At 35.1% G+C, this 24,622-nt stretch overlaps 3 protein-coding genes across 4 annotated transcripts; all 3 read right to left on the reverse strand.

Annotated features, from left to right (window-relative positions):
* Window positions 1-28: 28 nt before the first annotated feature.
* LOC149728611 (polyphosphatidylinositol phosphatase SYNJ1-like) lies at window positions 29-19,174 on the reverse strand. 2 transcript variants are annotated; one of them, XM_089888978.1, is made up of 27 exons: window positions 18,812-19,174; window positions 18,329-18,415; window positions 18,130-18,263; window positions 16,193-16,317; window positions 15,592-15,706; window positions 14,527-14,637; window positions 13,311-13,456; window positions 12,881-12,977; window positions 12,303-12,408; window positions 11,477-11,619; window positions 10,812-10,964; window positions 10,076-10,244; window positions 9,438-9,571; window positions 8,681-8,804; window positions 8,154-8,314; window positions 7,505-7,606; window positions 6,930-7,015; window positions 6,470-6,610; window positions 5,758-5,950; window positions 5,238-5,405; window positions 4,574-4,720; window positions 4,412-4,503; window positions 3,665-3,862; window positions 2,846-2,964; window positions 1,427-1,754; window positions 1,309-1,348; window positions 29-1,198 (listed from the first exon to the last, which is right to left on the reverse strand). In XM_089888978.1, the coding sequence occupies exons 1-27, from the start codon at window positions 18,930-18,932 to the stop codon at window positions 698-700; spliced, it is 4,041 nt and encodes a 1,346-aa protein (XP_089745104.1). In that variant the 5' UTR covers window positions 18,933-19,174; the 3' UTR covers window positions 29-697. The 2 variants fall into 2 exon arrangements, with proteins under 2 accessions (XP_089745104.1, XP_089745103.1); XM_089888977.1 differs by having other exon boundaries at window positions 1,309-1,754.
* Window positions 19,175-19,317: 143 nt separating this feature from the next.
* Window positions 19,318-20,091, reverse strand: LOC149728612 (histone H3). The gene has a single exon (XM_089889002.1). It carries the CDS (start codon window positions 19,997-19,999, stop codon window positions 19,589-19,591), a length of 411 nt encoding a protein of 136 aa, XP_089745128.1. The 5' UTR covers window positions 20,000-20,091; the 3' UTR covers window positions 19,318-19,588.
* Window positions 20,092-21,579: 1,488 nt separating this feature from the next.
* Window positions 21,580-23,905, reverse strand: LOC149728613 (actin, cytoplasmic). Its single transcript, XM_089888984.1, has 6 exons — window positions 23,452-23,905; window positions 23,161-23,376; window positions 22,771-23,041; window positions 22,568-22,695; window positions 22,303-22,486; window positions 21,580-22,232 (listed from the first exon to the last, which is right to left on the reverse strand). The coding sequence occupies exons 1-6, from the start codon at window positions 23,572-23,574 to the stop codon at window positions 22,027-22,029; spliced, it is 1,128 nt and encodes a 375-aa protein (XP_089745110.1). The 5' UTR covers window positions 23,575-23,905; the 3' UTR covers window positions 21,580-22,026.
* Between the last annotated feature and the right edge of the window lie 717 nt (window positions 23,906-24,622).

Raw genomic sequence — 24,622 nt, forward strand, 5'->3', positions numbered from 1 at the left:
TTGCATTTTCCACGTAACAGCGTACATATTCACTATGTATTTAAATTTTATTCCATACAACTATATATTATGCACTCGCACTGTTTATAGTAGTATTTTGTTTTGATGTATTAGCGTGTCAATTCAAAGCACGCTTTTACTGATAGACTTGTAGTGTTGTTCAACAGTAGGCGATAAACTTACTTGGTAAACAGGGTTGCTCGTTGAGATACGCGTTGTGCATCACTGGTGCTTGCCTGGTTGCATGTAACTAATGAACATAGGAAATAAACAGGATGATACAATGACGAACGCAAGAGAAACAAACAACAGAAAACTGTAACACTGTTGATACAATACAATAGTAGAGCGTTTTTTTGTAACAGAAATACTTTTTCTGTGATTGGAACTTAACATTACAATGGTTTATAAATTGCACAACCAGCGCTTTGGTATAGGACTTTTTTACTTTTGGCGTCGTTTAAGCTACAGTCTAACATTGGGATGTGATAAATTAGCGCAAAATAAAGAAAAAACACAATTTTTTGAACAATTATTACAACTATGGCGTCATGTAAGGAATACAATGTTATTAATACTGATTGCACAAAAGTTTTCTAGCAACATCAAGAGATATATATTGATATGCAGGAATGTTAAAGGATTAAAATAATAAAATATGATAAAAGTGATCCAGAAACTGAAAATTTGGATCATTTTAATTTTTTAGGTCAAAATCGTTGAAATTTGTGCTGAATGAAGAAGAAATTTGTTGCGGGGGAACGACACTCGTTGACGTGGCCCATGGGTCAGATGCTGGGGCTGGGGGGTTCCCGAAAACTGAGAAAGGGTCCTGGTTATCTGGGGTTGTGAGGGGGTTGGAATTTGTAGCAGTTGAAGAAAAGGGGTCGAAATGGGAATTCCCGAAAATAGAAGGGGTTTGGTCAACAGAGCGTGACTGGTTGAAGGGTATCAGGGGTGGCGGCATCACTGATTGGCTGGTTTGGTCACATGAGAAAGGATCATCATCCAATAAGAACCCGTTATTTTGATTTCCTTTAGATGAACCATTTTGCAAAATAGGGGTTGGAGGTTTGGGGGCACTGCGTATTGGGGTAGCGGGGGTTGACGAACTTTGCCGAGGCTGGGGCTGGGGCTTTCCCGGAGCTACTGGAGCACGACGTTTTGGAACTGTTTTTCTCGGCTTGATTTTTGGAGGCTGAAAACGTAGAATATCGTTTAATTTTTGTTAAGGAAAAAAGTATGGTATAACATAGCATAACAGAATAGTTACAAGTATGGCATGGCATAACATTATAATATTTTTACCTCCATAAATGTTAAGTCCAGACTTTCCTTTGTGATAGGGTGGGATGAAAGGGGAACCACCTCTGTTGGGGTAAGAATTTCAGGCTGTAAAGGGGTGGTGAAGCTTGATGGGGGTGAATGGGTGATTGGGGGGTTTTGCGGTGGGGCAGAAACAACATTTGGGGCTTCCCGTTTTGGAGGGGGTGTGGCCTTCGTTATGGCAGGGGGCCGGGGTGGGGGGACTTTTTTCTGCGGCCTAGTGGGTGGAAGGGGTTCTTTAGTGGGGCTTGATTTTAGGATTGGAGTGGATTGGGGGCGTGTTAAGGGGCGTGTGGGGAGCGTTAAGTTGTCACTTGAGTAGCTTGTAGGGAAAGCATTATGATTGGTTGGGGATATTGCTGTCGATTCCTGATTGGCTGAGATTGTTGATATTTCATTGTCATGTTCGTTAAAATTGATCAGTTCATCTAAATAAAAATATTTTTTTAGTTAAAGATTTTACAAAAGATGAGAAATTTATAAGAAACCATATTTGACACTGAGTCTTTTTGCACTGTACCGGTAAGCATTCGAAAAAAATGCTTGTTACAGTTATATTTACAGGGAATAACAAGTTTGCACTGCTTAGGATTTGATAATATAAGCTTGACTGAAAGTAATATACAGTGGGGTGGGGTAAGATGGGACACCTTAAGCACATAATATCCAAATATCCTGATCCTGTTTTAAACAATTAACAACGGTTCATGGTAGTCATGAGGATACGGTTTTATAATTCTTTAAATGTTCTTTGTTTACTACCAAATGGGATGAGAAAATAGAATGAAATGGTGTCCCATCTTTCCTCACCCTACTATACATTTAGACCGGTAAAAATCTATGCTGACTTATAATAGGTAAATTTTAAACCTGTAACAATAATATGTTCACATTTTTGCACATAATATAAACGTTTCTGGGTCAAATCCTGGTTAACCAAAAACAAAACCTTCAAGCAGGGTAAATATTGTGACTTTGAAACTCAGAGAATAAACAACAACAATAACAGGAATCGTGGATACAAAGGAAGTCACAAACGTGACGGCAATCAACATGGTCTGGTGTTTCGTGTTTATGGCACATTAGTTAAGAAATCCATGAAATATGACCGTTTGCCATGCAGTGTTAAATGAACTGGCGCTGTTGAAAAGTGGTTAGTGTGCTTGCCTCTAACCCAGAGGTAATGAACTCAAGGCTCATCGCTGCTATTATTGTGAGCATATCTGTCCTTGGGCAATACACTTAACGAAAATTGCTCTAACCCAGTGGTTAACATAGAGACATCCAAATTATCAGTCACACATAAAAAGCCCCCGCCCCCCCCAAAAAAATACCCACAAGGTAACTGGTAAGGTAGCACAAAGTATTTAAAAACAGAACACTCATGTTATAACCACTGTCGTTTTCCGGCCACGCAAGGATAAAGCAAGTCACGTTTATTCACATTTAAATAAGCTTGTTTTAAACGTGACACATTAAAAAGTCCCTGATGATATAAGAGTGGAAATTTCATGCTTACTATGATTCATTTCCTCCACTCTCATTAAGCTTCCATTGAAAACAGAGCTGTCAAATTCAAGTGATTTAGCAGCCATCCATGCTTCAGGGAATACGACAAGAAAACATGATTGGAAACACCTGGGAATTGAAATATTAGGCGTTGGTTTAAATTTAAATTCGTCAATTACTCATTAATTTTCACATTTCTTTATTTGCTTATTTATGTTTATCTTTGTATGTAATAGGTAGGCAATTTTAGCTTACAGACCAGATTTTATGTTTAAATATGAGTGAGCAGGAGAAATATAAAATTATGAATGTAAAACAGAAATAATTAAAAAAAATGACTTTTCACCTTTGTTTAATATATATATAATGTATTTCTCTTTTTATACAATTTTGCTGGGAATAATTAACGGCGTTTTACTGCGTGCAATGATTTAAAATTAGAAGCTGCATTCCTAAAGTGAGGGACAGCAAAATTTAAGTAGTTAAGTTAAGTAAAGGCAAATATTTTATTTCTGATAAATTTGGCCATTTACACCCCATATGACACGGTTATAATTTTTCTACCTATATTCATTAACCTTAATGTGGGATATAGCATAAAATATTCAAAAATTAACAGAAATTTTTTGAAAAAAAAATTTACCAATAACATTTGGTCATGAATCAAACATTCAAACAGTCATATAATACAAAATATGTCTGCTACGATATGCTGAACAAGTTTATTACAATCTGTACATTTTTCGACACAAAATCTAGTTATTTTTATTTTTTGCACCACAAAATCACAGTAAAAAAATGACAGGCAAAATTATCAATCCGGATCTACCTGGTTAAAACCGGATTTCCAACTTCAAAAGTTGAGATGAAATCTTGACAGAGTTGTTCGTCTGTTGATTTTCCGTCAACATAAACAACAACAGATTGATTGACGGGTTCAATTTGTTGAAATGCTTCGTTGAAAACGGAAGCTCTTTGATCCTCATCAACTTGAATTAATTCGATATCAACAGCAGCAACAACAGGTCTAAAAATCAACAAAAAAATTAAAAAATGTATATAATTGGTTAAGAAACAAAATTGAATTGGGTGACTTTATATCCCAGCTTAGGTATACAGAACAATTTAGAAAATTTATTATAGAAATATTAGTAGCTGGACCATTGGTATTTAGACTGTGGTATTTTATTAGTATTGGTTTGGGCAAACACTTAACGAACATTGCTCCATGGGTGTTGGGGTAATGGGCCAAATCTGGTCTAAATCCCAGGTCCTTGTCAAAGACCTCACCCACAAAAATGAAGAAAAATGGTTTGTTACACAAGCATTTGAATGTTTTATGTAGCTAAGTAAAAATTTTTTTCTTGTTTAAACTAAAACTAAAAATCAAAATTAAGTGGGAGTTAAAAAATTAACCAACTCCATTTTTATTAGGTTATTACTTTAATGTTTCCTGAAGTAAAAAAATTAAACAGTACAACCTAAAATTTAAATTAAATAAAAAAAGTTTTTTTTTTTAACTAAATTTAAATAAAAAAATTTGAACTAAATTTTTAAAATGTTTGGTGACGCTAACCTGTGATCTGATGTTTTTAATTCCTCTCGTCGATAATAAAGTAGTTTACCACTTGGTGGCATGGGAGAGTTAGTTTTAACGAGTACACTTTCCTGTGAGTTTTATTTATTATTTCAAACATTTTTTTTTCGAAAAAAAATTGGTAACACTGCAAAAACTTGCCTGGTCATCACTGAGCCAATTCTTTCTTTTCCACAATATGCGGTCGGTCCACGCAGGTACTCTGCATTTCTCGCTTGTGTCATAATCATCAGAAAACAAATCATATTTATAAGTGGGCGCAAAATTTGTCTCGCCCTCATTAAAGCCCTGTTAGTAAAAATAGGAATTTAAAATATAATTTCTTTTAAATGGAATTTTGATAAGCATTTTTAATGTACTTTTATTTTGTTTAACTTCATTAGGACTAGATTAGGGCAAAATTCGCTGTGGAGTGCAGTGCTTTTGAATTCATATTATGCAGTATACAAATTCTATGTTTGCACCACGTGACTAGATTTTATAAATATATACTGCTTAAAATAAATTCAGAAACACTACATTCTACAGTAAATTTAGACCTGAGCTAGTGCTCATGAAGTAACCACGCTAAGCATTCAAAGTCATTATGGAAGAGAAACAGTGAAACACCAATACAAAAAACAGTGTTTTGTCTGTAGCACTAGACAGCCGAAAGCCGGAAACCATATACAGTATAGAGATCTGCTAAGCCACGCCCGAACTCAAAAGCTCGCCTTCTCTTTAATTAATTTTGTTTCGTTGTAAATTTGCTCTCATGGAAGTAACGAATCGCAACGCCAGTATAAAACACCTTTAAACCCCTTACTTTAAAGCAGTTTCCCATCTTTTTCTGCACCAATAGTTGGTCAAATTCTTTTAGTTTTTCCCATTTTTCCTCCTTTACTGCTTGTTTTACTTCATCTCTTCCCAAGTCAATCCTGTAGTTAAAATCCCCACACCAGAACACAAAGTCATGAGACAGTAAACTACGACCCTGAAATAAAGTTTTGGCTTTATAATTACCTAGTTAAAGTGCTATTAAAAAAAGGGATAAAATTTTCTAAAGTTTTAGTTTAAAAATTGTTTCAAAAATTAGTTTTTTACAAAAAAAATCAATTTTGCTGTTGTTGCCTTTTTTAGTCAAAGGTTTTAATTAACTAAAAAATCATGTTTTTTTTATACTTTTTTTGTAAAATATATATTACCCATTTACCCTCGAAGAATTTCTATTTTATGTGGGTGAGGACCCACAGCGTGGCACGCCATGGGTCATGGATTTAGATCAGAATTAGCCCATTACCCAAACATAGAATAGAAAAACATTTAAATCATAAATGTTCAATTACCTTTGAAAAAACGAGTCGATTTGAAATCTCTGCAAAATCATTGTTTCGTTCTTGCACCTGTGTTTGACCGGCCGCAAAATGCGAACACACGAAACATAGGGAGCTGTTAAAGAGGGTTAGGGAAATACCCACTGCCCCCTTGTTTCCTGTAGCCCCACCCATCCCTGTCTTGGCAGTACAAATAGTAAGGTCCCTGGAATATTAATAAATTTAGCTTGAGTTAGAGGCAGACAAGTGTAAAATTACTTGAAAGTGAAAGTATTTTAAATCACTACTACTGCATTTTAAAAACTTGGGACAAATGCACACATATTTACTGAGGTAAAATGCTTTTATTATTAAATTGTGTACAACCTTAAATCTAAAAAAGTAAAACAGCTTTATATAAATGTCACTGGGCTGGATGTGTCACATGTGCAACATGTGTCAAACTGGCTAAAATTTGCTGGCAGCCTGGCACATTTGAATAAGGGATATTTTCTGTTGTTGCACCATAAGATTATAAAATATAAAGTACTTATATCTATGTTATACCAAAGGATTTTTTTTTGGTGTTTTGGATTCCAAATATTGACCAAAACAGTCCATTACTATATAAACAATATTATTATAGAACTTTTTTTTAAAAAAAACACAACTTTTGAAAATAACATAAGTGAACCCTTGGTTTGAAAGAGATTAAAAATTTTCAAAAATAATAATGTCAACTGACCTGACATGCAGGGAAAGGGGTTGTCGGACAAAAACAAAAAGACAGACCCCGACAAGCTGTTCTGATCCTAAGAGAACGTATTCTTGCTTCGTTGAGATTGTTTTCTGAAGTTCCTGACCCCAAGCTTGTTGATTTGCTTGACTAAACACAAAAAATAGGGGTGAATCGGAAATTTTCAAAAATAATTACTTAACTAAGACTTGTTAAATGAATGAATGAATGAATGAATGTAACTTTCTTCATTTTTGCGTGGCCAAAAAAAAAACGGCAGTCGTTATAAAATGGGTGTTCTGTTTCATACAACCCGTGCCAGCTTAGGAATTACCAAGTATGTTACTTTGTGGGTGATTGTTTTATTCTTAAAACCAAAAGTTTGTCCTTCATCATATACTTTGATTCGATTTGTATACAACTAAGTTATGTTAGCCTTTCGTTTCCTACTCCATCGAATATAACTTACCTTGTACTAACAATATTACCAGCATTAAGTTCAACCATTTCTTCAAATCCGATCGCAAAAATATCAACTGGAATATCAACGTCCATCTGTGAAAATATGACTAGTAAGATTTTATTGTTAACTGATTCTAATGTTGTGTATGAATGCAACATTATAATATGTGTGTCTGGGGTAAAAATACACCTGTGTTATTATAACTTAACTATCAGGATAAATACACCATATGTCTGGTCTGGTGTGTAAGACGCATGTGCTACAACTTGACAGTATGAATGAGATTAATGAAAGTTCTATATGTGTCTTGTATATAGAAAGACACCCATGTAACAACTGAACAACTGAATGTCTATGGGATTTTTAAATACAGCATGTGTGTCTGGTGTTTAAAAAACGCATAAAAACATTTGTTTTTAAAATATTATAAAAAATAAAAATTTAAACGTTTAACTTTATAAAACTAAATTTCAAATTATTCCACCAAATAATATCCCATTTTTTATTTCACAAAAATAAATAAATCTACTACAAAAACCTAACATTTTTTAGTTTGTTTCAAAAAATTTATGTTTTTTCACCTTTGTGACAAAGTTAGCTGGGAAAGTTCCTTCTTTCTTTTCTCCTTCACGCATCAGTGATCCCGTCATCCAATCTCCGTTAACCTCAGAAACATCCACTACCTGATAGAAAACAAAAAAAAAATAGTTTTTTTTTCACAAAAATTAGAAAACAATTTACACCAGGTGTTTTAAAGTTAAATAACAACAATCTATGGGAGTCATGAGGATACGGTTTTATAACTCTTTGATTTTTTTTACTTACCAAATGGGGCAAGGAATTAGAATAAACAAGTGTCCTATCTTCCCCCACCCTAGTAAATTGAATAAAAAGGTGTCCCATCTTCCCCCACCATACTAAGTAGAATAAAAAGGTGTCCCATCTTCTCCCACCCTACTAAGTTAAATAAAAAGGTGTCCTATCTTCCCCCACCTTACAAAACTGAACAAAAAAGTGTCCCATTTTCCCAAAACTTTTAAATAGAATAAAAAGGTGTCCTAATTAAATACTAAATTGAATAAAAAGGTGTCTCATCTTCCCTCACCCTACTAAATTGAATAAAAAGGTGTCTCATCTTCCCTCGCCCTACTAAATTGAATAAAAAGGTGTCTCATCTTCCCCCACCCTACTACATAATTAATAACAAAAATATATATAACTGTAACCCACTTCATCTGTGTATAACTCCAGATCTCCGTCCTGCTGGGCGGGGAAGTCGTGACTGACCAAGTGGGGGTTAGTTAGTGGGTGAGCGTATGCAGCAGGGAAAATACCCTCCTCGTCACCCTTGACCCCTCGTAACCACTCACCCCCATCAAGTTCTTCCGAAACTGTAAAAAAAAGAAAACTTATCTTAGATTTTTTATAACATTTTTTGTTTTATTTAAATTAGAAATCATGGTAGTTATTCTGCGTCTTTGGGCGTCTTTGGGCAAGACACTTGACAACAATTGCTCCAACCCAGTGGTCACTAATGGGCTGTCCAAATTAACAGCCACACAAAACAAGGGAAAAAATTCTGCCGAAAAATAATCACCCACAAAGTAACATATACTTGGTATGGTAACTCCTAAGCTGGCACAAGGTGTATAAAACAGAACACCTGTGTTCAACGACTGTCGTTTCAGGCCATGCGAAGACAAAGTAAGAAGTTACAAAAAAACTGGAATATAAAATAAGCATACGACACAACATACCCAGCAAAATATCTTTTTCCATAAACTTAAGATCTCCTTCTTCATCTGTATTATAATCATACAACGCTTGGTAATATTTCTTTTCTTCCGTCGGATTTTCGTCCAATAACCAATCTTTTAAACCCTGTAAAAAAATTTGTTTAAAATTTAGACTAAGATCTTTTTCATAACCAAATTTTTTTTGGTCACACGACATGTCGCTTGTCTATACACTAGTCATTCTCAACCGGTGTCGGCCCATGTCAACATTTTTGCCTGTCCGCCAAATATATTACAATTTTATTTCTGAATCGCAAAATGCATGATGTTGAAGTCCTGTCCATTAATTAAAAAATAAAACATCAAATTTTAAACGGGTTTAGAACTTTGTTAGTTCCATAATTTGCAGCACTGTGACGTAACATAGGGTTGATGGTCTACTTTGACCTAATTAAAATTTGGGTTGATTTTGAAGGTCCATTAGGCCGCAAAATTTAGTTTGAAATTTTACCGGTACTCAAGCTAAAAAGGGTGAGACTGCTTTAAACCACAGAATAAATTAGAGGATTGTTGCTAAAGCTGTTGGCATGGGTCTTTAGAAAAAACGCTTAACGAAAATTGTTCTAAGCCAGTGGTCCTTAACAGGTTGTTTTTAAGAAAAAAATTTAAAAAAACATTAAAGGCCACATATGTGTTAAAATAAGACATTGTGTTATAACGACTTAAGGCCATGCAAGGATACCACAATTCCATTTTATAATAAACTACAGTAAACCACCTTGTCCTTGTAAGCAATGCTACGAAATAGTTTTCCTCCGTTTACATTCCATGTTCCGACAGTGACCCTGATCGGAAACTTGGTTGAAAACTCCTCACGTCGCCGGTACATGTCGCGCAGCAAGTTTTGTGAACCTGGTAACAAGACGGGGATTTTGAGAAAAAGTTTGCTGTAAAAACACTTTGATAGTACTGGAAAAGACTAACTCTCAGAGATAAAACATAATTTTTATTTAAAAAAAAACATTTTAAAAAATTTTGTTTAAAAATAAAAAAAAAATTGAAAAAACAACAAAATTTTGCAGAAAACGTATTTAACAATTTTCCAAGTTTAAATATGTCTGTTGGGTTGTCCAAATTGTAAGTCATACTGAAAAAAAATCACCCACAAAGTTGCACAATATGGCAAGACTTAGTCCAGGATGAAGTTCAAAACTGGTTGTACGAAGTGGTGTAATATTTATTTAAGGATGCTTAGACGAATGAAAATAAACCAGTATAAAAACATAAAACTTGAACCCAGCTGTTTTTCTCAGGACTCAGGGTAATCATAGTCTACCAGATTTTTATATCTCGCCACTAATTTTCCGAAAAATATAAATAAAACAAAAAAAAATTTCAAAAAAGTAGTATCCTTACTGTACATAAACTGATAAGGATGCAGAAGAGTTCTTGAAAGATGAGAAAGATCAGGATCCTGGATGGAGATCTGGAGGAGTCGATCCATAGCATCCTGCTTTCCCTGATCCAGGAAATTGTTCTGGATCGCTCTGGAAACGGACCTCGCCCCGTCTCTTAATTTTCCAACCTAAAAAAATTGAAGTTTAAAACCATTTTTTATATAGTGGGGTGGGGGAAGATGGGACACCTTTAGCAAATAATATCCAAATATCCTGAACGTGTTTTAAACAATTAACAACGGTCTATGGGAGTCGTGGGAATATAGTTTTATAAATATTTGAATGTTCTTTGTTTACTGATAAATGGGACAAAAAAAATACAGTTAAAAGTTGCCCCAACTTTCCCCACCCTACTGTACTTAAAAAAAAACAGAAAATTCATATATTTTTTTTAATTTATTTTAAATTTTTTAGGTGTTTTAAATTTTTCAAATAATGTCACTTGTTTTTGAGATAAAGTGAACTAAATGATACTATTCATAACCAATTCAGTTTGCAAATTTACAACTAATTTAATTTAAGCAAAAACAAAGTCATAGTGCATGCAATGGTTTGAGAGAAATAATTTGTGAATAGTTATTTTTAAAACGAAACTTATGCCACATACTAAAAAAATGAATATCTATTCTAACAATTACAGAAAATTTACCCCTTTATATTGAAAGTTACATAAAAAATGGATTTTAAATTCTTACCCTGTCTTTGCCCTCCAGGGCCCCGGTACCCGCATACATACGACTTATGAGGTCACCAGTCTGTTGCCAGGCAACCTTCAATGCTTCGTTACATTTTGTGGCAATTTGGTTGTTGTCAGTGTAACCTAACACCTCCAACTGTTTCGTTATCATCTAAAAAGAACATTAAAATATTAATTTATTGTTAAACACCACACAGTCAAGTTTGCAATGAAACCCTCCTTAATTTACAATAATTAATGTAACTTGTTCTATCCTCGCGTGGCTGGAAAACGACAGTTGTTATAACACGGGTGTTTAATAACACTGTTTATATACCTTGTGTCAGCTTACGAGTTACCATGTATGTTACTTTGTGGGTGATTACTTTTTAGGAGTTGTTATAATTTTTTTGTATGCATGGCTGATAAATTGGACAACCCATTAGTGACCACCAGGTTGGCCTTAAGCGTTTGCCAAAAGACACATACGCCCCCAATGGTATCAGCGACATGCCTAACCAATAATTAAAAAACTTTCAGCAAAAAGTTTTTGTAAAAGTAGCAGCGTGTAAAATTATAAAAAAATGTTTAAAGATCATTTAGAAAACTTTAAAAACAACCCTGGAATATAAAAATATAAAACAATTTAAATTCAATAATAAAATCAGGTTAGTATTGACTTACATATAACCCAACGTAGGATTGCAAACTGTTTGTTCTATCTAAACAGTCCAGACAGTTGACGCGCAAAACACCTTTCTGTTCTGTTTTACCAGTTTCATTGACATTTAAAACACCATGCTTGTCTAATATAGGGATCAGTTTGTCTGTAAAAATATAATTCATAATGTCTTTATGTACGTATATCAATTAATAAATTTAAGCGGTAGAGAAAACCTAGAAGTTCTAACACAGGTGTGTCAGGTGCCATGTGTCCTAAACCCCTGCCTGCTTGTCCAAAAAAAGAATATAATCTTTTGGGTGACTTTATGTATAAGCAGTGTAAGCACCACTTTGGACAACCCATTAGTGACCATCTTTTTACACCTTTTCCGGGTTATATTGAACCGATTAGAAGAATTCAAGCAATTAAAAGTTAAATGCCTTTCCCATTTACCCACTGATATAATTAGGCATTACATCAGTGGTTCACAGTCCCAGTTTTTGGGTTGCCATGCCTATGTCAACTACAATTGATTTGATATTTTCATGTTAAATTGCTTTATATGAAGTATGCTTAACTTTATGCTTACAAAATAATGGATTAAATGTAGTTATGGAAAATGGGTCAATACAATTTTGCAAATAATTTATACTTGTTTTAGGATATAGATAAAAAAAGTTGAAAAGCATTATAATAAACAGTAAATGTACAAAACTACATTTTTGCAAAGACCCTTTTAAAAAAAAGGTTAAAAAAAAACAGTACAAACTACATTTTTAAAAGGAGGAAAATAAAATTTCTTCCTCTAATTTAAACAACTTTAGAATTAGAAACAGTGTAACTCACCCATTAGTTTTGAAATATTAGCAAACTTTCCCACTCTGCATTCAACATGGTAATCAAAACTATAAAAATCCCACAGATCTTTGTAGCTGCTTGCATTATGATGGTTCTGTGGGTTTTATTTCAAATTTATGACAAACAAAACCACTTCAAAAAAAACAAACTTTTTTTTAGGAAAAAGATTTGGAAAATTGGAATAATATGCAGTTCGAATATAAAGTATATGAGAACAGTCTGAATACTCAACAATGAACTTCTGGTCTATAAATACACCACTAACAGTGTTAATACACCATGTACAACTGGTATATGGAAAGGGAATACCTCTGTGTTATAAGTTAACTCGAAAAAAGCATGAGGATGCAAAAGATGTCTGTTACATAAAAATACAACTGTATGGCAGTTTTTAACTCGACGGTGAGCATAAGCGTAACAACACAACTGTATAGTTGTTTTTAACTGTACTGTGAGCATGAGTGTAACAACTGGAAAACTCGACAGTGAGCATGAGGAAATAACACAACAGTTCAGTCGTTTTCAACTCGACAGTGAGCATGAGGTAATAACAACATCACAATCACCTGAAAAGCGCGACTTAAACTTGCTTCTCCTTCTTTCGATCCGAGTAAATTAACAAACGCACAATCGGTGTAAAGTGAATGTAGTATTTGGAGATGGCTGTAACATACAATGTATAGATAATACAAGAAAAAAATAATAGGCTATCTCCAATCTTTCATTTATTTGATGACCTTGAAGGTTTTGTGCTGGCTAAAACTATTGCTGTATACAGTACTGTTAGGTAATATGGGACACCTTCAGCATGTAATATCTAAATATCTCAAATTATAAACAACCGTCTACGGAAGTTGTGAGGATATGGTTTTATAATGCTTTGAATGTTTTTTTATTTTCTACCAAACGAAACAAACGAAAACTCCGAAAAGGTGTCCCTTCTTACCCCAACCTACTATATGTTTGCATTTAAACAAAACTACACAGTGTTTATACCTTTCATAGGCTTGCATAGATACTGAAAACTCAGCTGGGATTTTCACTTTATGAGATCCCACATTAAGTCCAGGCTGCTCCCAATAAAGAGGAACCGATCCTCGGATTTGGAGGAAGGAGGAATGATGATCACCGATGGAGATTATCTTTAAAAATGGATGGAAGTAGGGATGCACATTACAGAATAATTAGGTATTCTAGGATATCCTAGAATACTTTATTTCGAATCTAGAATTTCGAATCTTTTTGTGTTTATAAGAAAAAACGTATGAAGCCAAAACGGCCAAGCCGAAACGTATAGCAACCGTTGAAAAAACGCTGCAAAATGTTTTCTCTCGAAAATCCCACAAACACAAGAATCTAAAATTGTTGGTTTAGTTGAAGAGATGATATATGATAATGTTATTAACAGAACACTGAATCATGAATTAGCGAATATCACGGATTTGAAATTCTGTTATGTGCATTCCTAGGTGGAAATCATGACTTTCAATTATGGGGGGCACAGGCAATCTTATATGGTGTTTTAAATGTGGATATTTTAGCTATAATTTATTAGTATATTTTGGCAGTATTTTTAAAGAACATTTTGTCATTTTTTGGCAATACTTTTATAGATAATCTTGGCAATATTTTTAAAGATGTTTTTGCAATATTTTAATGAGATACTTTGGCAATATTGTTTAAGAAATATTTTGGCAATGTTTTTAAGGTACATTTTAGCGGTATTTTAATAGGATATTTTGGAATATTCTGATTTTTAACAATAATTCAATGGGCTACTAGTCAGCAAGTCAGCAATATAACCCCTTTATATTACAAATTTTGTTATTGATTATTTTTAGGAGGTTTTTAAAAAAAGGAAATTGAATATTTCATTGAAATTTGTATATTTAATCTCTCTGGACAGCAGTTATGTATTTATAAAATATATAGTATAGTAGGGTGTTGGAAGACCGGACACCTTTAGCACATAATATCCAAATATCCTGATTGTGTTTTAAACAATTAACAACGGCAAATAATAGTCATGAGGTTACAGTTTTATAATTCTTTAAATGTTTTTTTGTTTACTACCAAATGGGATGAAAAAATAGAATGAAAAGTGTCCCATCTTCCCCCACCCTACTATAATATAGTTTGGTCACATAAAATTTAATATGCATTGTTGTGAGCCCTCATTACCCCTTGGTTCTGCCACCTAACTACCACATACCTGTTCACTTTCCACAAAGTTGGCAACAGAACCATAATCATCCACCCCACGTACGTTATATCTCGTCCCAACTCGATCACAACTCAACCGAGATATAACAGCAGCTCTTCCCTGGGTACATTAGAACATTTTTTTTTAAATTAAAAACATATATATATATTTTTTTTTTAATTTAAAAAAAATTTTAAGAACTTTTTTTAACCAAAAAGTTTTGACAAAAATATAAATAAAAATCAATATTCTATTTTTTAGGTGGCAAACCAAAATTATTATTTTTTAAAAGATCTTAAAACAAGATTATTTTAAAACATAAATATATATATATATATAAGATTTTCTCTTTCTAAACAAAAACAATTATATAGTTGAACTAAGTTGAACTATTTTCTTTGGAAAATTTTAATCATTGATTAGAGCATGGGTTGGACTCTATAGGGTCATACAGAAATTGATTTATACAACGGGTGGTTTATTATTGATTTTATGCAAACCATCGGGGATACTTAAAGGGAAGAACAAGTTAGGTTTAGAACTAAAGTTGTGAATTAATTTCAAAAAAAAAGCTAAATGCATGAAAGTAGAATGGTTTAAACTTTTCTTCTATGTTTAATTTGGACCATATTTCAAAAAATGAAAAAACTTGTTAATTTTTGGGATGAACGTTGGAATAAGTGTAATTATGCATATTCATAAGGAACATGGACATGTATGAATGTATGTATTTAACTTCTTACTTTATCCTATCGTGGCCGGAAACGACAGTAGTTAAATAAGGTTGTTTCATACACCTCCTGCCAGCTTACAAGTTACCAAGTATGTTACTTTGTGGTAAGTATTTTATGTGTGGCTGATAATTTGAAGTCTTGGAAAACCCATTAGTGAATAGTAGCAGCGACGAGCCTTGAACCCATTACCTCTGGGTGAGAGGCAGGCGCGCTAACCAACTGTGCTATGGCACAAATCAAAGACATAACTTCTAAATGGTTCGCCTTTTGACAATGGTCTACAAATCACAAAATCTAGCAAACGACATGTTTACCTAATAAGTTTATACATTTATTTCACCTGTTGGGCCCCGACGTATACAGTCCTGATATCAATACCTCCGCATATGATTTCCACGCACCAGGATTTTGTATTCACTCCTCTGGTTATGAAGTAACTTAGCAGCTGCCGATTCCTTAAAAAAAGAGTTCAAAAACAAGTATTCTTGATAGTCAGAGTATTCCGGGATGGTCAAATTAAATAGGTATTCAGGTATTTAGTTACCGTGTCTTTTTAGTCAGCCAACTAAAATTGAGTCAGTTTTTTCCCGTTCAGTTGAACAATTAAATTTCTTTGCATTACTTATAACAGAATTCAGTCGGTTAAAATCTAACAAATTGAAATGCACTTCTTAACAATATTACCTTAACCTGCACCAAACTTTGTTTGCTAAACCAAAAATCTAAACTAAGAGAACTTTACTTAAAAAGAGAGCAAACTAAAACAGATTTCTAATCATTCCACTCTTACTTACAAGACAATAGCTTAAGAACCAATAACATTTATAGATGTGAAAACTAAAAAATAAAATTCAAAACAATGTTTAAATGAAAAGTCAAACTTTGCCAATAACAAATGTATATATATATATAAATCAACTATTTATAAAGTAAAGATTTACCATAAATAACTTTTATCTTCTGTGTTATCCTGCTTTTGCAGTGTTCGAGTTAAATTAAGATTTTTCTGATCATCGCTGCCACAAGTGGAGAAATAAAAAGAACCAGAACAAAGAAGTCGCTTCAGCTAAAAATAAACAAAAGTTAACCAAATGTAATAGCCTAATAGGTGAAAAATAATCAGATGTTAAACTTACACGACTATTATTTAAGGGTTTCCAATCTGAGCCAAATGTCCCTTATAGAAGTTGTATGCAGGCCTTATTTAGTAATTTTATTGACTAATTGCAATAAAAATAAAAAATAGAAATAAAAACATTAAAAAAAAGTACAAATAATAGAGCAGGGGGTCAGTGTCATTGTGTCACTGGTGTTTAGTGTAATTGTAAAGTAAGTGGCCCTAAAAGAAACAGTTTAGTAGACTCAGATAACTGTATACAACATTTCTTTTAAACATTTTTACTGTTTTGTACAGTAATATATAAGTCATTTTAATGTAAAATTTGAAATAGGTAAATACACACAAATTTGTGTGTGTGTTTTACTGTTTTTACATAAGGCATACCAACAAAGAATGCATGAGGTGCACTTATTAAGTGACTCTTATAAGGAAATGACTCTTAAGAGTGAACCAATATTATTGAGGATGCAAGATGACATCACATCAATAACAATTTATGGTTGACATTACATTTTATAAACAAAATTCAAGTTTACTTTACTATTATAGTTTCATTAGTTTGTGTAATCTGCAATCTGCGGCCCGCATAAAAAAGTTGTTCCAGTCGCATATTTGATGTGACACTAAATTTATATCGCAGTAATATTTAAAAATTTATGCGTCCGAACTTTTCGGCAAGGAGAACCTCCTTTTAATGTCATAAGATCAAAGACAAAAAGCTATTAACCCTTTGGGGACGAGATATATTTTAACAAATTTTCATTTTTGACCGACTGTCACATATTGCTCTCTAGCGACACAGGTGTTTGTGCTGGCGAAATAAGATCAATTAGACTTTTGTTCTTTGGAAAAATTGCTACAAGATTGTATTTTGATTTTTTTGATGACGTCATCAAATTTTGAATGACGTCATCAGAAATCTTGTATTTATGGGTAATTTGGGTTTTTAGGTAAAAAATACATAAGGAATCTAGTGCAAAGTTGATTCCTGGTTTGTTTACTACCTAACTAAAATGATTGTTTGAATTGGTGACGTCAAAGGGGTCAATTACGTCACTTATAACCTGATGACGTCATTTTTTGAAAGTTCATTTTCGCTAAAATCGTAACAAAACTTGCCAAAACCGATTTATTATGAATGTAAAGGTAGAAACAACATGCAGAAGCAAAATGAAGTTAGATTATACACACAAAAACATAATTTAGGTAAAAATTACTTCAGAATACCTAAAAAACTTGCAAAAACAGCTGACATAGCCGTTTTTTACGCAAAACCACATTTTTAACCGGTAACTTAGACGGGGAAGCCCCAGAGCAACATAGAGATCAAATAAAATCGCTTTTATTGGACAGAATGACGTTAAAACCTTGATTTTTGGGCAGAATATAGACCATCTTCTTAAAAAATACATTACGGTTTTCAAATCAAGTTTGGTAAAAACTTTTAAATGCTATGATGCCTTTTTCAAACGTTATATTGGTGGATAATTCCTTCCTCTTTCGAATAAAACCAACTGTAAGAAATTTTACCTACTATAAACAAAATTATGAACTTTTATGTGAACACCTGTTTCAAAATGCATATTTGCACTACTCGTCCCTAAGGAGTTAAAGGTCCATGTAGGCATGTGATAAATAAAGGTTAAGGCCTGCAGGAGGCTGTATACCTGGCTTTCCTGTAATAAAGGGTGCACACCCTGAGCTACCCAATGAATTACAGCTTCAACTCTATGTTTAAACAATAAAACAAGCACTCACATCCGACAAGGAGCTTGTAACATCCGAAGCATCTTTTAGTGAAATAAATGAAACATCTGATATACGATAAATTTCGCAATCAAGTAATTTTCCAACAACTCGGCAGCCAGTGATAAGAACCAGGGCTTCCGCATCTATAAAAGTGATCAGGATGATATTTAACTTTTACAGGATACTTTAAGAAAAGTAAACTGTTTACCTTTATTTAAGATAATGACTCCTAGGCACCCGTATGTATCAGCAATTTTAGTGCAGGATGATTTCAGTTCATTGCCATCACTTGTTGCTGTAAACATTAAAGTAATTGATTTGTTACGTATAAAAATTATGTGATCTGGGCACTAGTGAAGAATCTTTCGGTACATAGCAGAATAGGCTGGTGAAAAGTGTTAGTGGTTGGTGGTTAGGGGGTTAGTGGTTATAGGGGTTAGTAGTTAGTGGTTATAGGGGTTAGCAAATAAGGTGGGGGAGATTCTTCACTAGCACCATGCATTCTGTAACATAGAAATCATTTTCAACTCAAAAGCAAGAGATTTTTCAAAAATTATACAGCAGGTACCGATGAGACCTGAAAACAATTTTTGGCCAAAATTTTACTGGTCACCAGCTAAGGGATTACCCCCATGGGCTACAGATTTATAAGGATATATATAAGATTATTCAGAATTAAAAATTAACTTACATAATGCACATGCACAGTTGTCTTGCAATAACAACAAATGCTCTTGCGTCCTGTGCTCTAAAAGCAAACTATCTGGTCGCGATTTGTCTTGGTATACTTTTAATTGACGACTTGTAGACATTTTGTTATCAAAAGTTGTATATGAACTTTTAGGTATAGTATAGAAAGTCGTCAGTAACTTTACCACACACCCTAAAAATTGATTCAATTCGCTGCGAAGGCAATTAGAATCAGAGACGGGGCTAGTTCAGGGAATTGCAATATGCAGGCAAATCCAAAGTAAATGGATATACAACTGATATCTAATCTATGTTTTTTGGCCAAATCCAACCAACATAAGCAAACAACCACACACCGTATAATAATAACGGACTAAGTAAAGTAAACAATAACAAAATCAATAGAAAAAGAATTTTCAAAATCGGAATTCTGTTTTCCGCAATTTTCCGATTTTACCTAAATTCTACAAGAGAGCACTACTACGAAAAATCGTAATTTCAACATCGTAAAAGCAAGCCAGAACATGGTTTATTTTATAAAACCTAACTTTATGCATGTGTGGTATATGTGGATAATTTCTTTGATATAGAAAAACTATGTTGATGTATGTGGTAAAAATAGGAGTCGGTTTACTTACATGTTTATATTAACTATAGTAAAAAAAAATATTAAGTAGCGACGCGTATTTTTGGTTTATTTTTTAGTAGGTACTTCATCTCTTTGTATAAATAGGTGGCTCTAAAAAGAGCCGTTTTGGGTTGCTGGTCGAAGGTCAGTTTAAGCTCGCTCTCCACGAATGCGCCGTGCAAGTTGAATATCCTTGGGCATGATGGTGACTCGCTTTGCGTGGATGGCGCAAAGATTCGTGTCTTCAAAAAGACCGACCAAGTAAGCTTCGCTCGCTTCTTGCAGCGCCATCACTGCACTGCTCTGGAATCGAAGATCGGTCTTGAAATCTTGGGCGATTTCACGAACAAGACGTTGGAAAGGCAACTTGCGGATCAGCAGTTCAGTCGACTTCTGGTATCGACGGATTTCTCGCAGAGCTACTGTACCAGGTCGGTAACGATGAGGCTTCTTAACGCCTCCTGTAGCAGGAGCGCTCTTTCTTGCAGCTTTGGTGGCAAGCTGTTTGCGTGGAGCTTTTCCTCCAGTAGACTTTCGAGCAGTTTGCTTGGTACGAGCCATTTCTCAAGGTTGAAGGTGAAATAAAGATACGGATGTTTCAATTCAATGCTAAAGTCACGAATGATGATTGTGAAAGGCTGTCGAAGTTTTTATACCGGTGCTGTGCGCACATTAATTACAGACGCCTTTTGTTGATTATCCGTTCGCAGTACTTCCTTTACCCGCGGCTAGCGCCTTATTGCAAGCTTCTGTGGTATTCGCACCAAATTGGCGGATTAGACAAAAACAAAGAACGGATTAGATCTCCCGAGGATACAACTCGAGCCTTGATAATCGGTCTACCAGTCACAATTTGTTGACCCAATTTTATTTTAATCTCTGATTCAGTCTAAAAAATACGATTTAAAGTTCTAAATTATAACCGTTTAAATCAAAGGCCTACTGATGATATGATATTTAGAAGTTGAGTTATAGTATGGGACAAGAGTATTACATATTTAAGCACCTATTCCAGAATATTTTAACATTCAGACCATCATGCCTTTGTAAATTGACACAACTACTTCAAGGAGATAAATTAAATCGAACAAATATTTTTTAGTATATAGTACTGTAGGTGAAGATGGAACATCTTTAGAACTTATTATCCAAATACCCTGATAGTGTTTTAAACAATTTACAACAGTATATAGAAGTTGTAAAGATGTGGTTTTATAATTCTTTGAATGTTCTTTGTTTACTACCAATTGGTACGAGAAAACAGAATGAAAATGTGTTTCATCTTTCCCCGACCTACTATATTATATTTAACAACTATTAATAAATTTTGTATTGATGCCACAACTTTTGGCTGTAACACGGGAAGAAAAAAGAGAAGATTCAAGCATCCCATCTTACCCCACTCTACTATATAACAAATGGCTGATAATGAGCATATGAAAATTAGTAAACGCCGAATGCGAAACCTTGAAAAATGTAACGATGATGAATAAATGAATGTAATTAAAAAACGGGTTTTTTTTCTTGACTCGGTTCGTTTTAAAAGGGTGGGGAAAGATGGGACACCTTTAGCATATAATGTCCAAATATCCTGATCGTGTTTTAAACAATTAACAGCGGTCTATGACAGTCGTGCGGATACGGTTTCATAATTCTTTAAATGTTATTTGTTTACCACCAAACGGACGGAAAAATGGATTGAAAAGGTTTTCCATCTTCCCCCACTCTACTATAGTTTAATAGAAACCGGACGTCAAATTATTTCACGTTGATTCTTGTCAGTAACATCAATAGCTAATGGTTTGCGTACTAACATTAGATAAATTTCGTTCTAAACTCGAGAGTATACTGTGTGTTTTTTTTAGCGTAGAGCTTTAAACGCACACGTAATAATTCATGCGCCTTACCGCTTGGTAGAGGTAAAGAGCTCTTTAAAAGACAATTTCGGCGTTTACTTTTCCACCGAGTTTACCGAATGAATCATATATACCACGAAAATACCTCAAATTCCGCGGTTTACTTTTTCTGTCTGTTAATTCATTTGTACCGTGTTAACCTTGCTTTGGGTGTCTACACCACAAATGACTTAAATTCTCTATTTTTTCTGAAGCCTATAAATAGTCTTTACATAGATTCGTAAATATCGGAAATGGAATTGTATTTTTCCAACACTGCGCTTTAACATTGTTAAGTCACCATGTAGTCGATATATGTTACAATAAGTACTGTATGGAGACAGACCATGCAAATTTTGGTGTGGGTATTCCGAGTATTTTTATTGTTACTTCGTAAATTATTCGAACAGTGTTGATTACAACAAAAGAACAAGGTACGCGGTTATAAACAATATGTCCGATGTATTGGTCCTTTATTGAATTGGAATGATAAGCACTGCATTGTGCACAGTGCAGTTACTTAGCAGCTGAAGCCGGTTTAGGAATGTATGATGTTAAGTAACACGCAGCCTCGATTGGCCCGGCGCAACGTACTTCGAACAAAAATAAACCCAAATATATGTAAACGTTTTTACACAACAACAAATCGATATAATAGTTTTAAAAGTTCGGCTAAGGTTATGATTATTGCATTTAGAAGCATTTGCGGTGGACAATGGATGGGCCGGACTCGTCGTATTCTTGTTTGCTGATCCACATCTGTTGGAAGGTGGAGAGTGAAGCAAGGATGGATCCTCCAATCCAGACGGAGTATTTCCTCTCTGGTGGGGCAATGATCTTAATCTTCATGGTTGGTGGTGCAAGAGCAGTGATTTCCTTTTGCATTCTGTCGGCGATTCCTGAAGAAAAACATAACGTTAGACCAAATTCACGAACGATTTACGCAGGCAAAAAACTCCCGATGCTTACCAGGGAACATAGTGGAACCTCCAGAGAGAACGGTGTTGGCGTACAAGTCCTTACGGATGTCAACATCGCACTTCATGATGGAGTTGTAGGTGGTCTCGTGGATACCAGCAGATTCCATACCAAGGAAGGATGGTTGGAAGAGGGCCTCTGGGCAACGGAATCGCTCGTTTCCGACGGTGATAACCTGAACGATTAATTTGCATGTTAAAAATGGAAGCTTCATAATTTTGCATTACTGTACAAGTCATTAGAATATGCAACGCACCTGTCCGTCAGGAAGTTCGTAGCTCTTCTCGAGTGAGCTGCTGCTGGCGGCGGTTTGCATTTCTTGCTCGAAGTCAAGAGCAACATAGCAAAGTTTTTCCTTGATGTCACGAACGATTTCACGCTCGGCTGTTGAGTGAAGATAATCGTTTAAATTCTGCTCATATGTTTTAGTATTAAAAAGTTAAAGCTAATCTGACTTACCAGTGGTGGTGAAGGAATAACCTCTCTCGGTCAAGATCTTCATCAAGTAATCGGTAAGATCTCGTCCAGCCAAATCGAGACGAAGGATGGCGTGGGGAAGGGCGTAACCCTCGTAGATTGGGACGGTGTGGGAAACACCATCACCACTGTCGAACACGATACCGGTGGTACGACCAGAAGCGTACAATGAAAGCACAGCCTGGATGGCGACGTACATGGCGGGGGTGTTGAAGGTTTCGAACATGATTTGGGTCATCTTTTCACGGTTAGCCTGTTAACAAAATATAACTTCATTAGTAACAAATTATAACTTTATTAGTAACAAAATATTAGTTTACCGAACTTCAACAACCAATGCGTATTCTCTTCGTATGCTAAATAGGTACTTACTTTTGGGTTAAGTGGGGCCTCAGTAAGGAGAACTGGGTGCTCTTCTGGTGCGACACGGAGTTCGTTGTAGAAAGTGTGATGCCAGATCTTTTCCATGTCGTCCCAGTTGGTGACGATACCGTGCTCAATTGGGTATTTCAGAGTAAGGATACCTCTCTTGCTCTGGGCTTCGTCTCCGACGTAGCTGTCTTTTTGTCCCATACCGACCATGACGCCCTGTTAAACAGAAAATTAACGTTGACATACTGCGAGAGCGCGTATCGACTATCGGTAAAACCCAACGATTCTTACCTGGTGACGGGGTCGTCCTACGATGGATGGGAAGACGGCACGTGGTGCGTCGTCTCCGGCGAAACCGGCCTTGCACATACCGGATCCATTGTCGACTACGAGTGCGGCAACATCATCGTCCATGTTGATTTATTGTTTGTGTAGATTAAAATTCAAAAATTTAAATGAAGCTGAATGCTTTTATTGTACCTTTAAAAACGAGAGAATGTTTAGCATTTAGCTTTGCTGTCAGATACGTAAGGGCATATGCACTACCACTCCAGACAACGCCTAGTTTCCGTGTCGACTTTTCTAAAAGACCGCTTGCATTAAAAATGCCTAAGTTTTGCGTCTCTCTTTAACCGCATAGTAATGTTTACATTACTTAATTGAAAACAGCTGAACATTTAATACTTTGCTGGTAATTCTTTACTAATTTCGCCCATAGATTGTAAAACAAGATAAGCTGAACTGCTTGCTTGATGCACGTCCGTCTGTGGACTGTGCTCAACTCAACTGCTGAACATATAGGCAGGTACCACGAACTTACTGGCTCTCTGTTTGCTCTATTTCCTCGCCTGTCTCGCTTCCGCCTTTATTCCCCACCTATTCAATCGCTGCGAGTCACCAAATAAGGACAGACGGCGGCTCCCGGGCTGTGACGTAGTCCCGCGATGCCGCGTCATGACCATATATGGTTCGCTTTTGCGAGGCCGGTTTGTAGCGTCGGTTTGGGAGGCTGTGATTGGTCGAACTCACAACGGCGTTTCAGTCACACAGAACCGGGTGTGTTCAAAACGCGATCAGCATTAAATTTTAAACACGAGGCAAGCGCTTCAAGCTGTTATTGCGACACCCTGTTTCATTTAGTTTAAATTGTTTTAAAGCCATCCCCGGGGTAATGAGTCCGACAGACATATGTAATTATACGGTAAAACGAAATAAAGGTGCACCGATTTTGTGCCACAACGATTTACAATTAGGGAAGCATTAAACGCCGTATCAATCAATACCTTAATCATGGGAGGCAACTTAAGTTCTCTAGGCACCAGCGTGTGAAACGTTTTCTTGGCACTTAAAGCGGTGCGTCAAACACTGTTTAATTCCCACTTGGTCGTCTGGACGGTGTCGTTGACGATTTAAAACGCTTTTTAGGATTTCCGTTTAGACTATTGTTGCTTTTGGGCAAATA

Source organism: Ciona robusta, chromosome 11 (genome assembly GCF_009617815.1).
Source record: "Ciona robusta chromosome 11, ASM961781v2".
In the NCBI taxonomy this organism is placed as follows: Eukaryota; Metazoa; Chordata; class Ascidiacea; order Phlebobranchia; family Cionidae; genus Ciona; species Ciona robusta.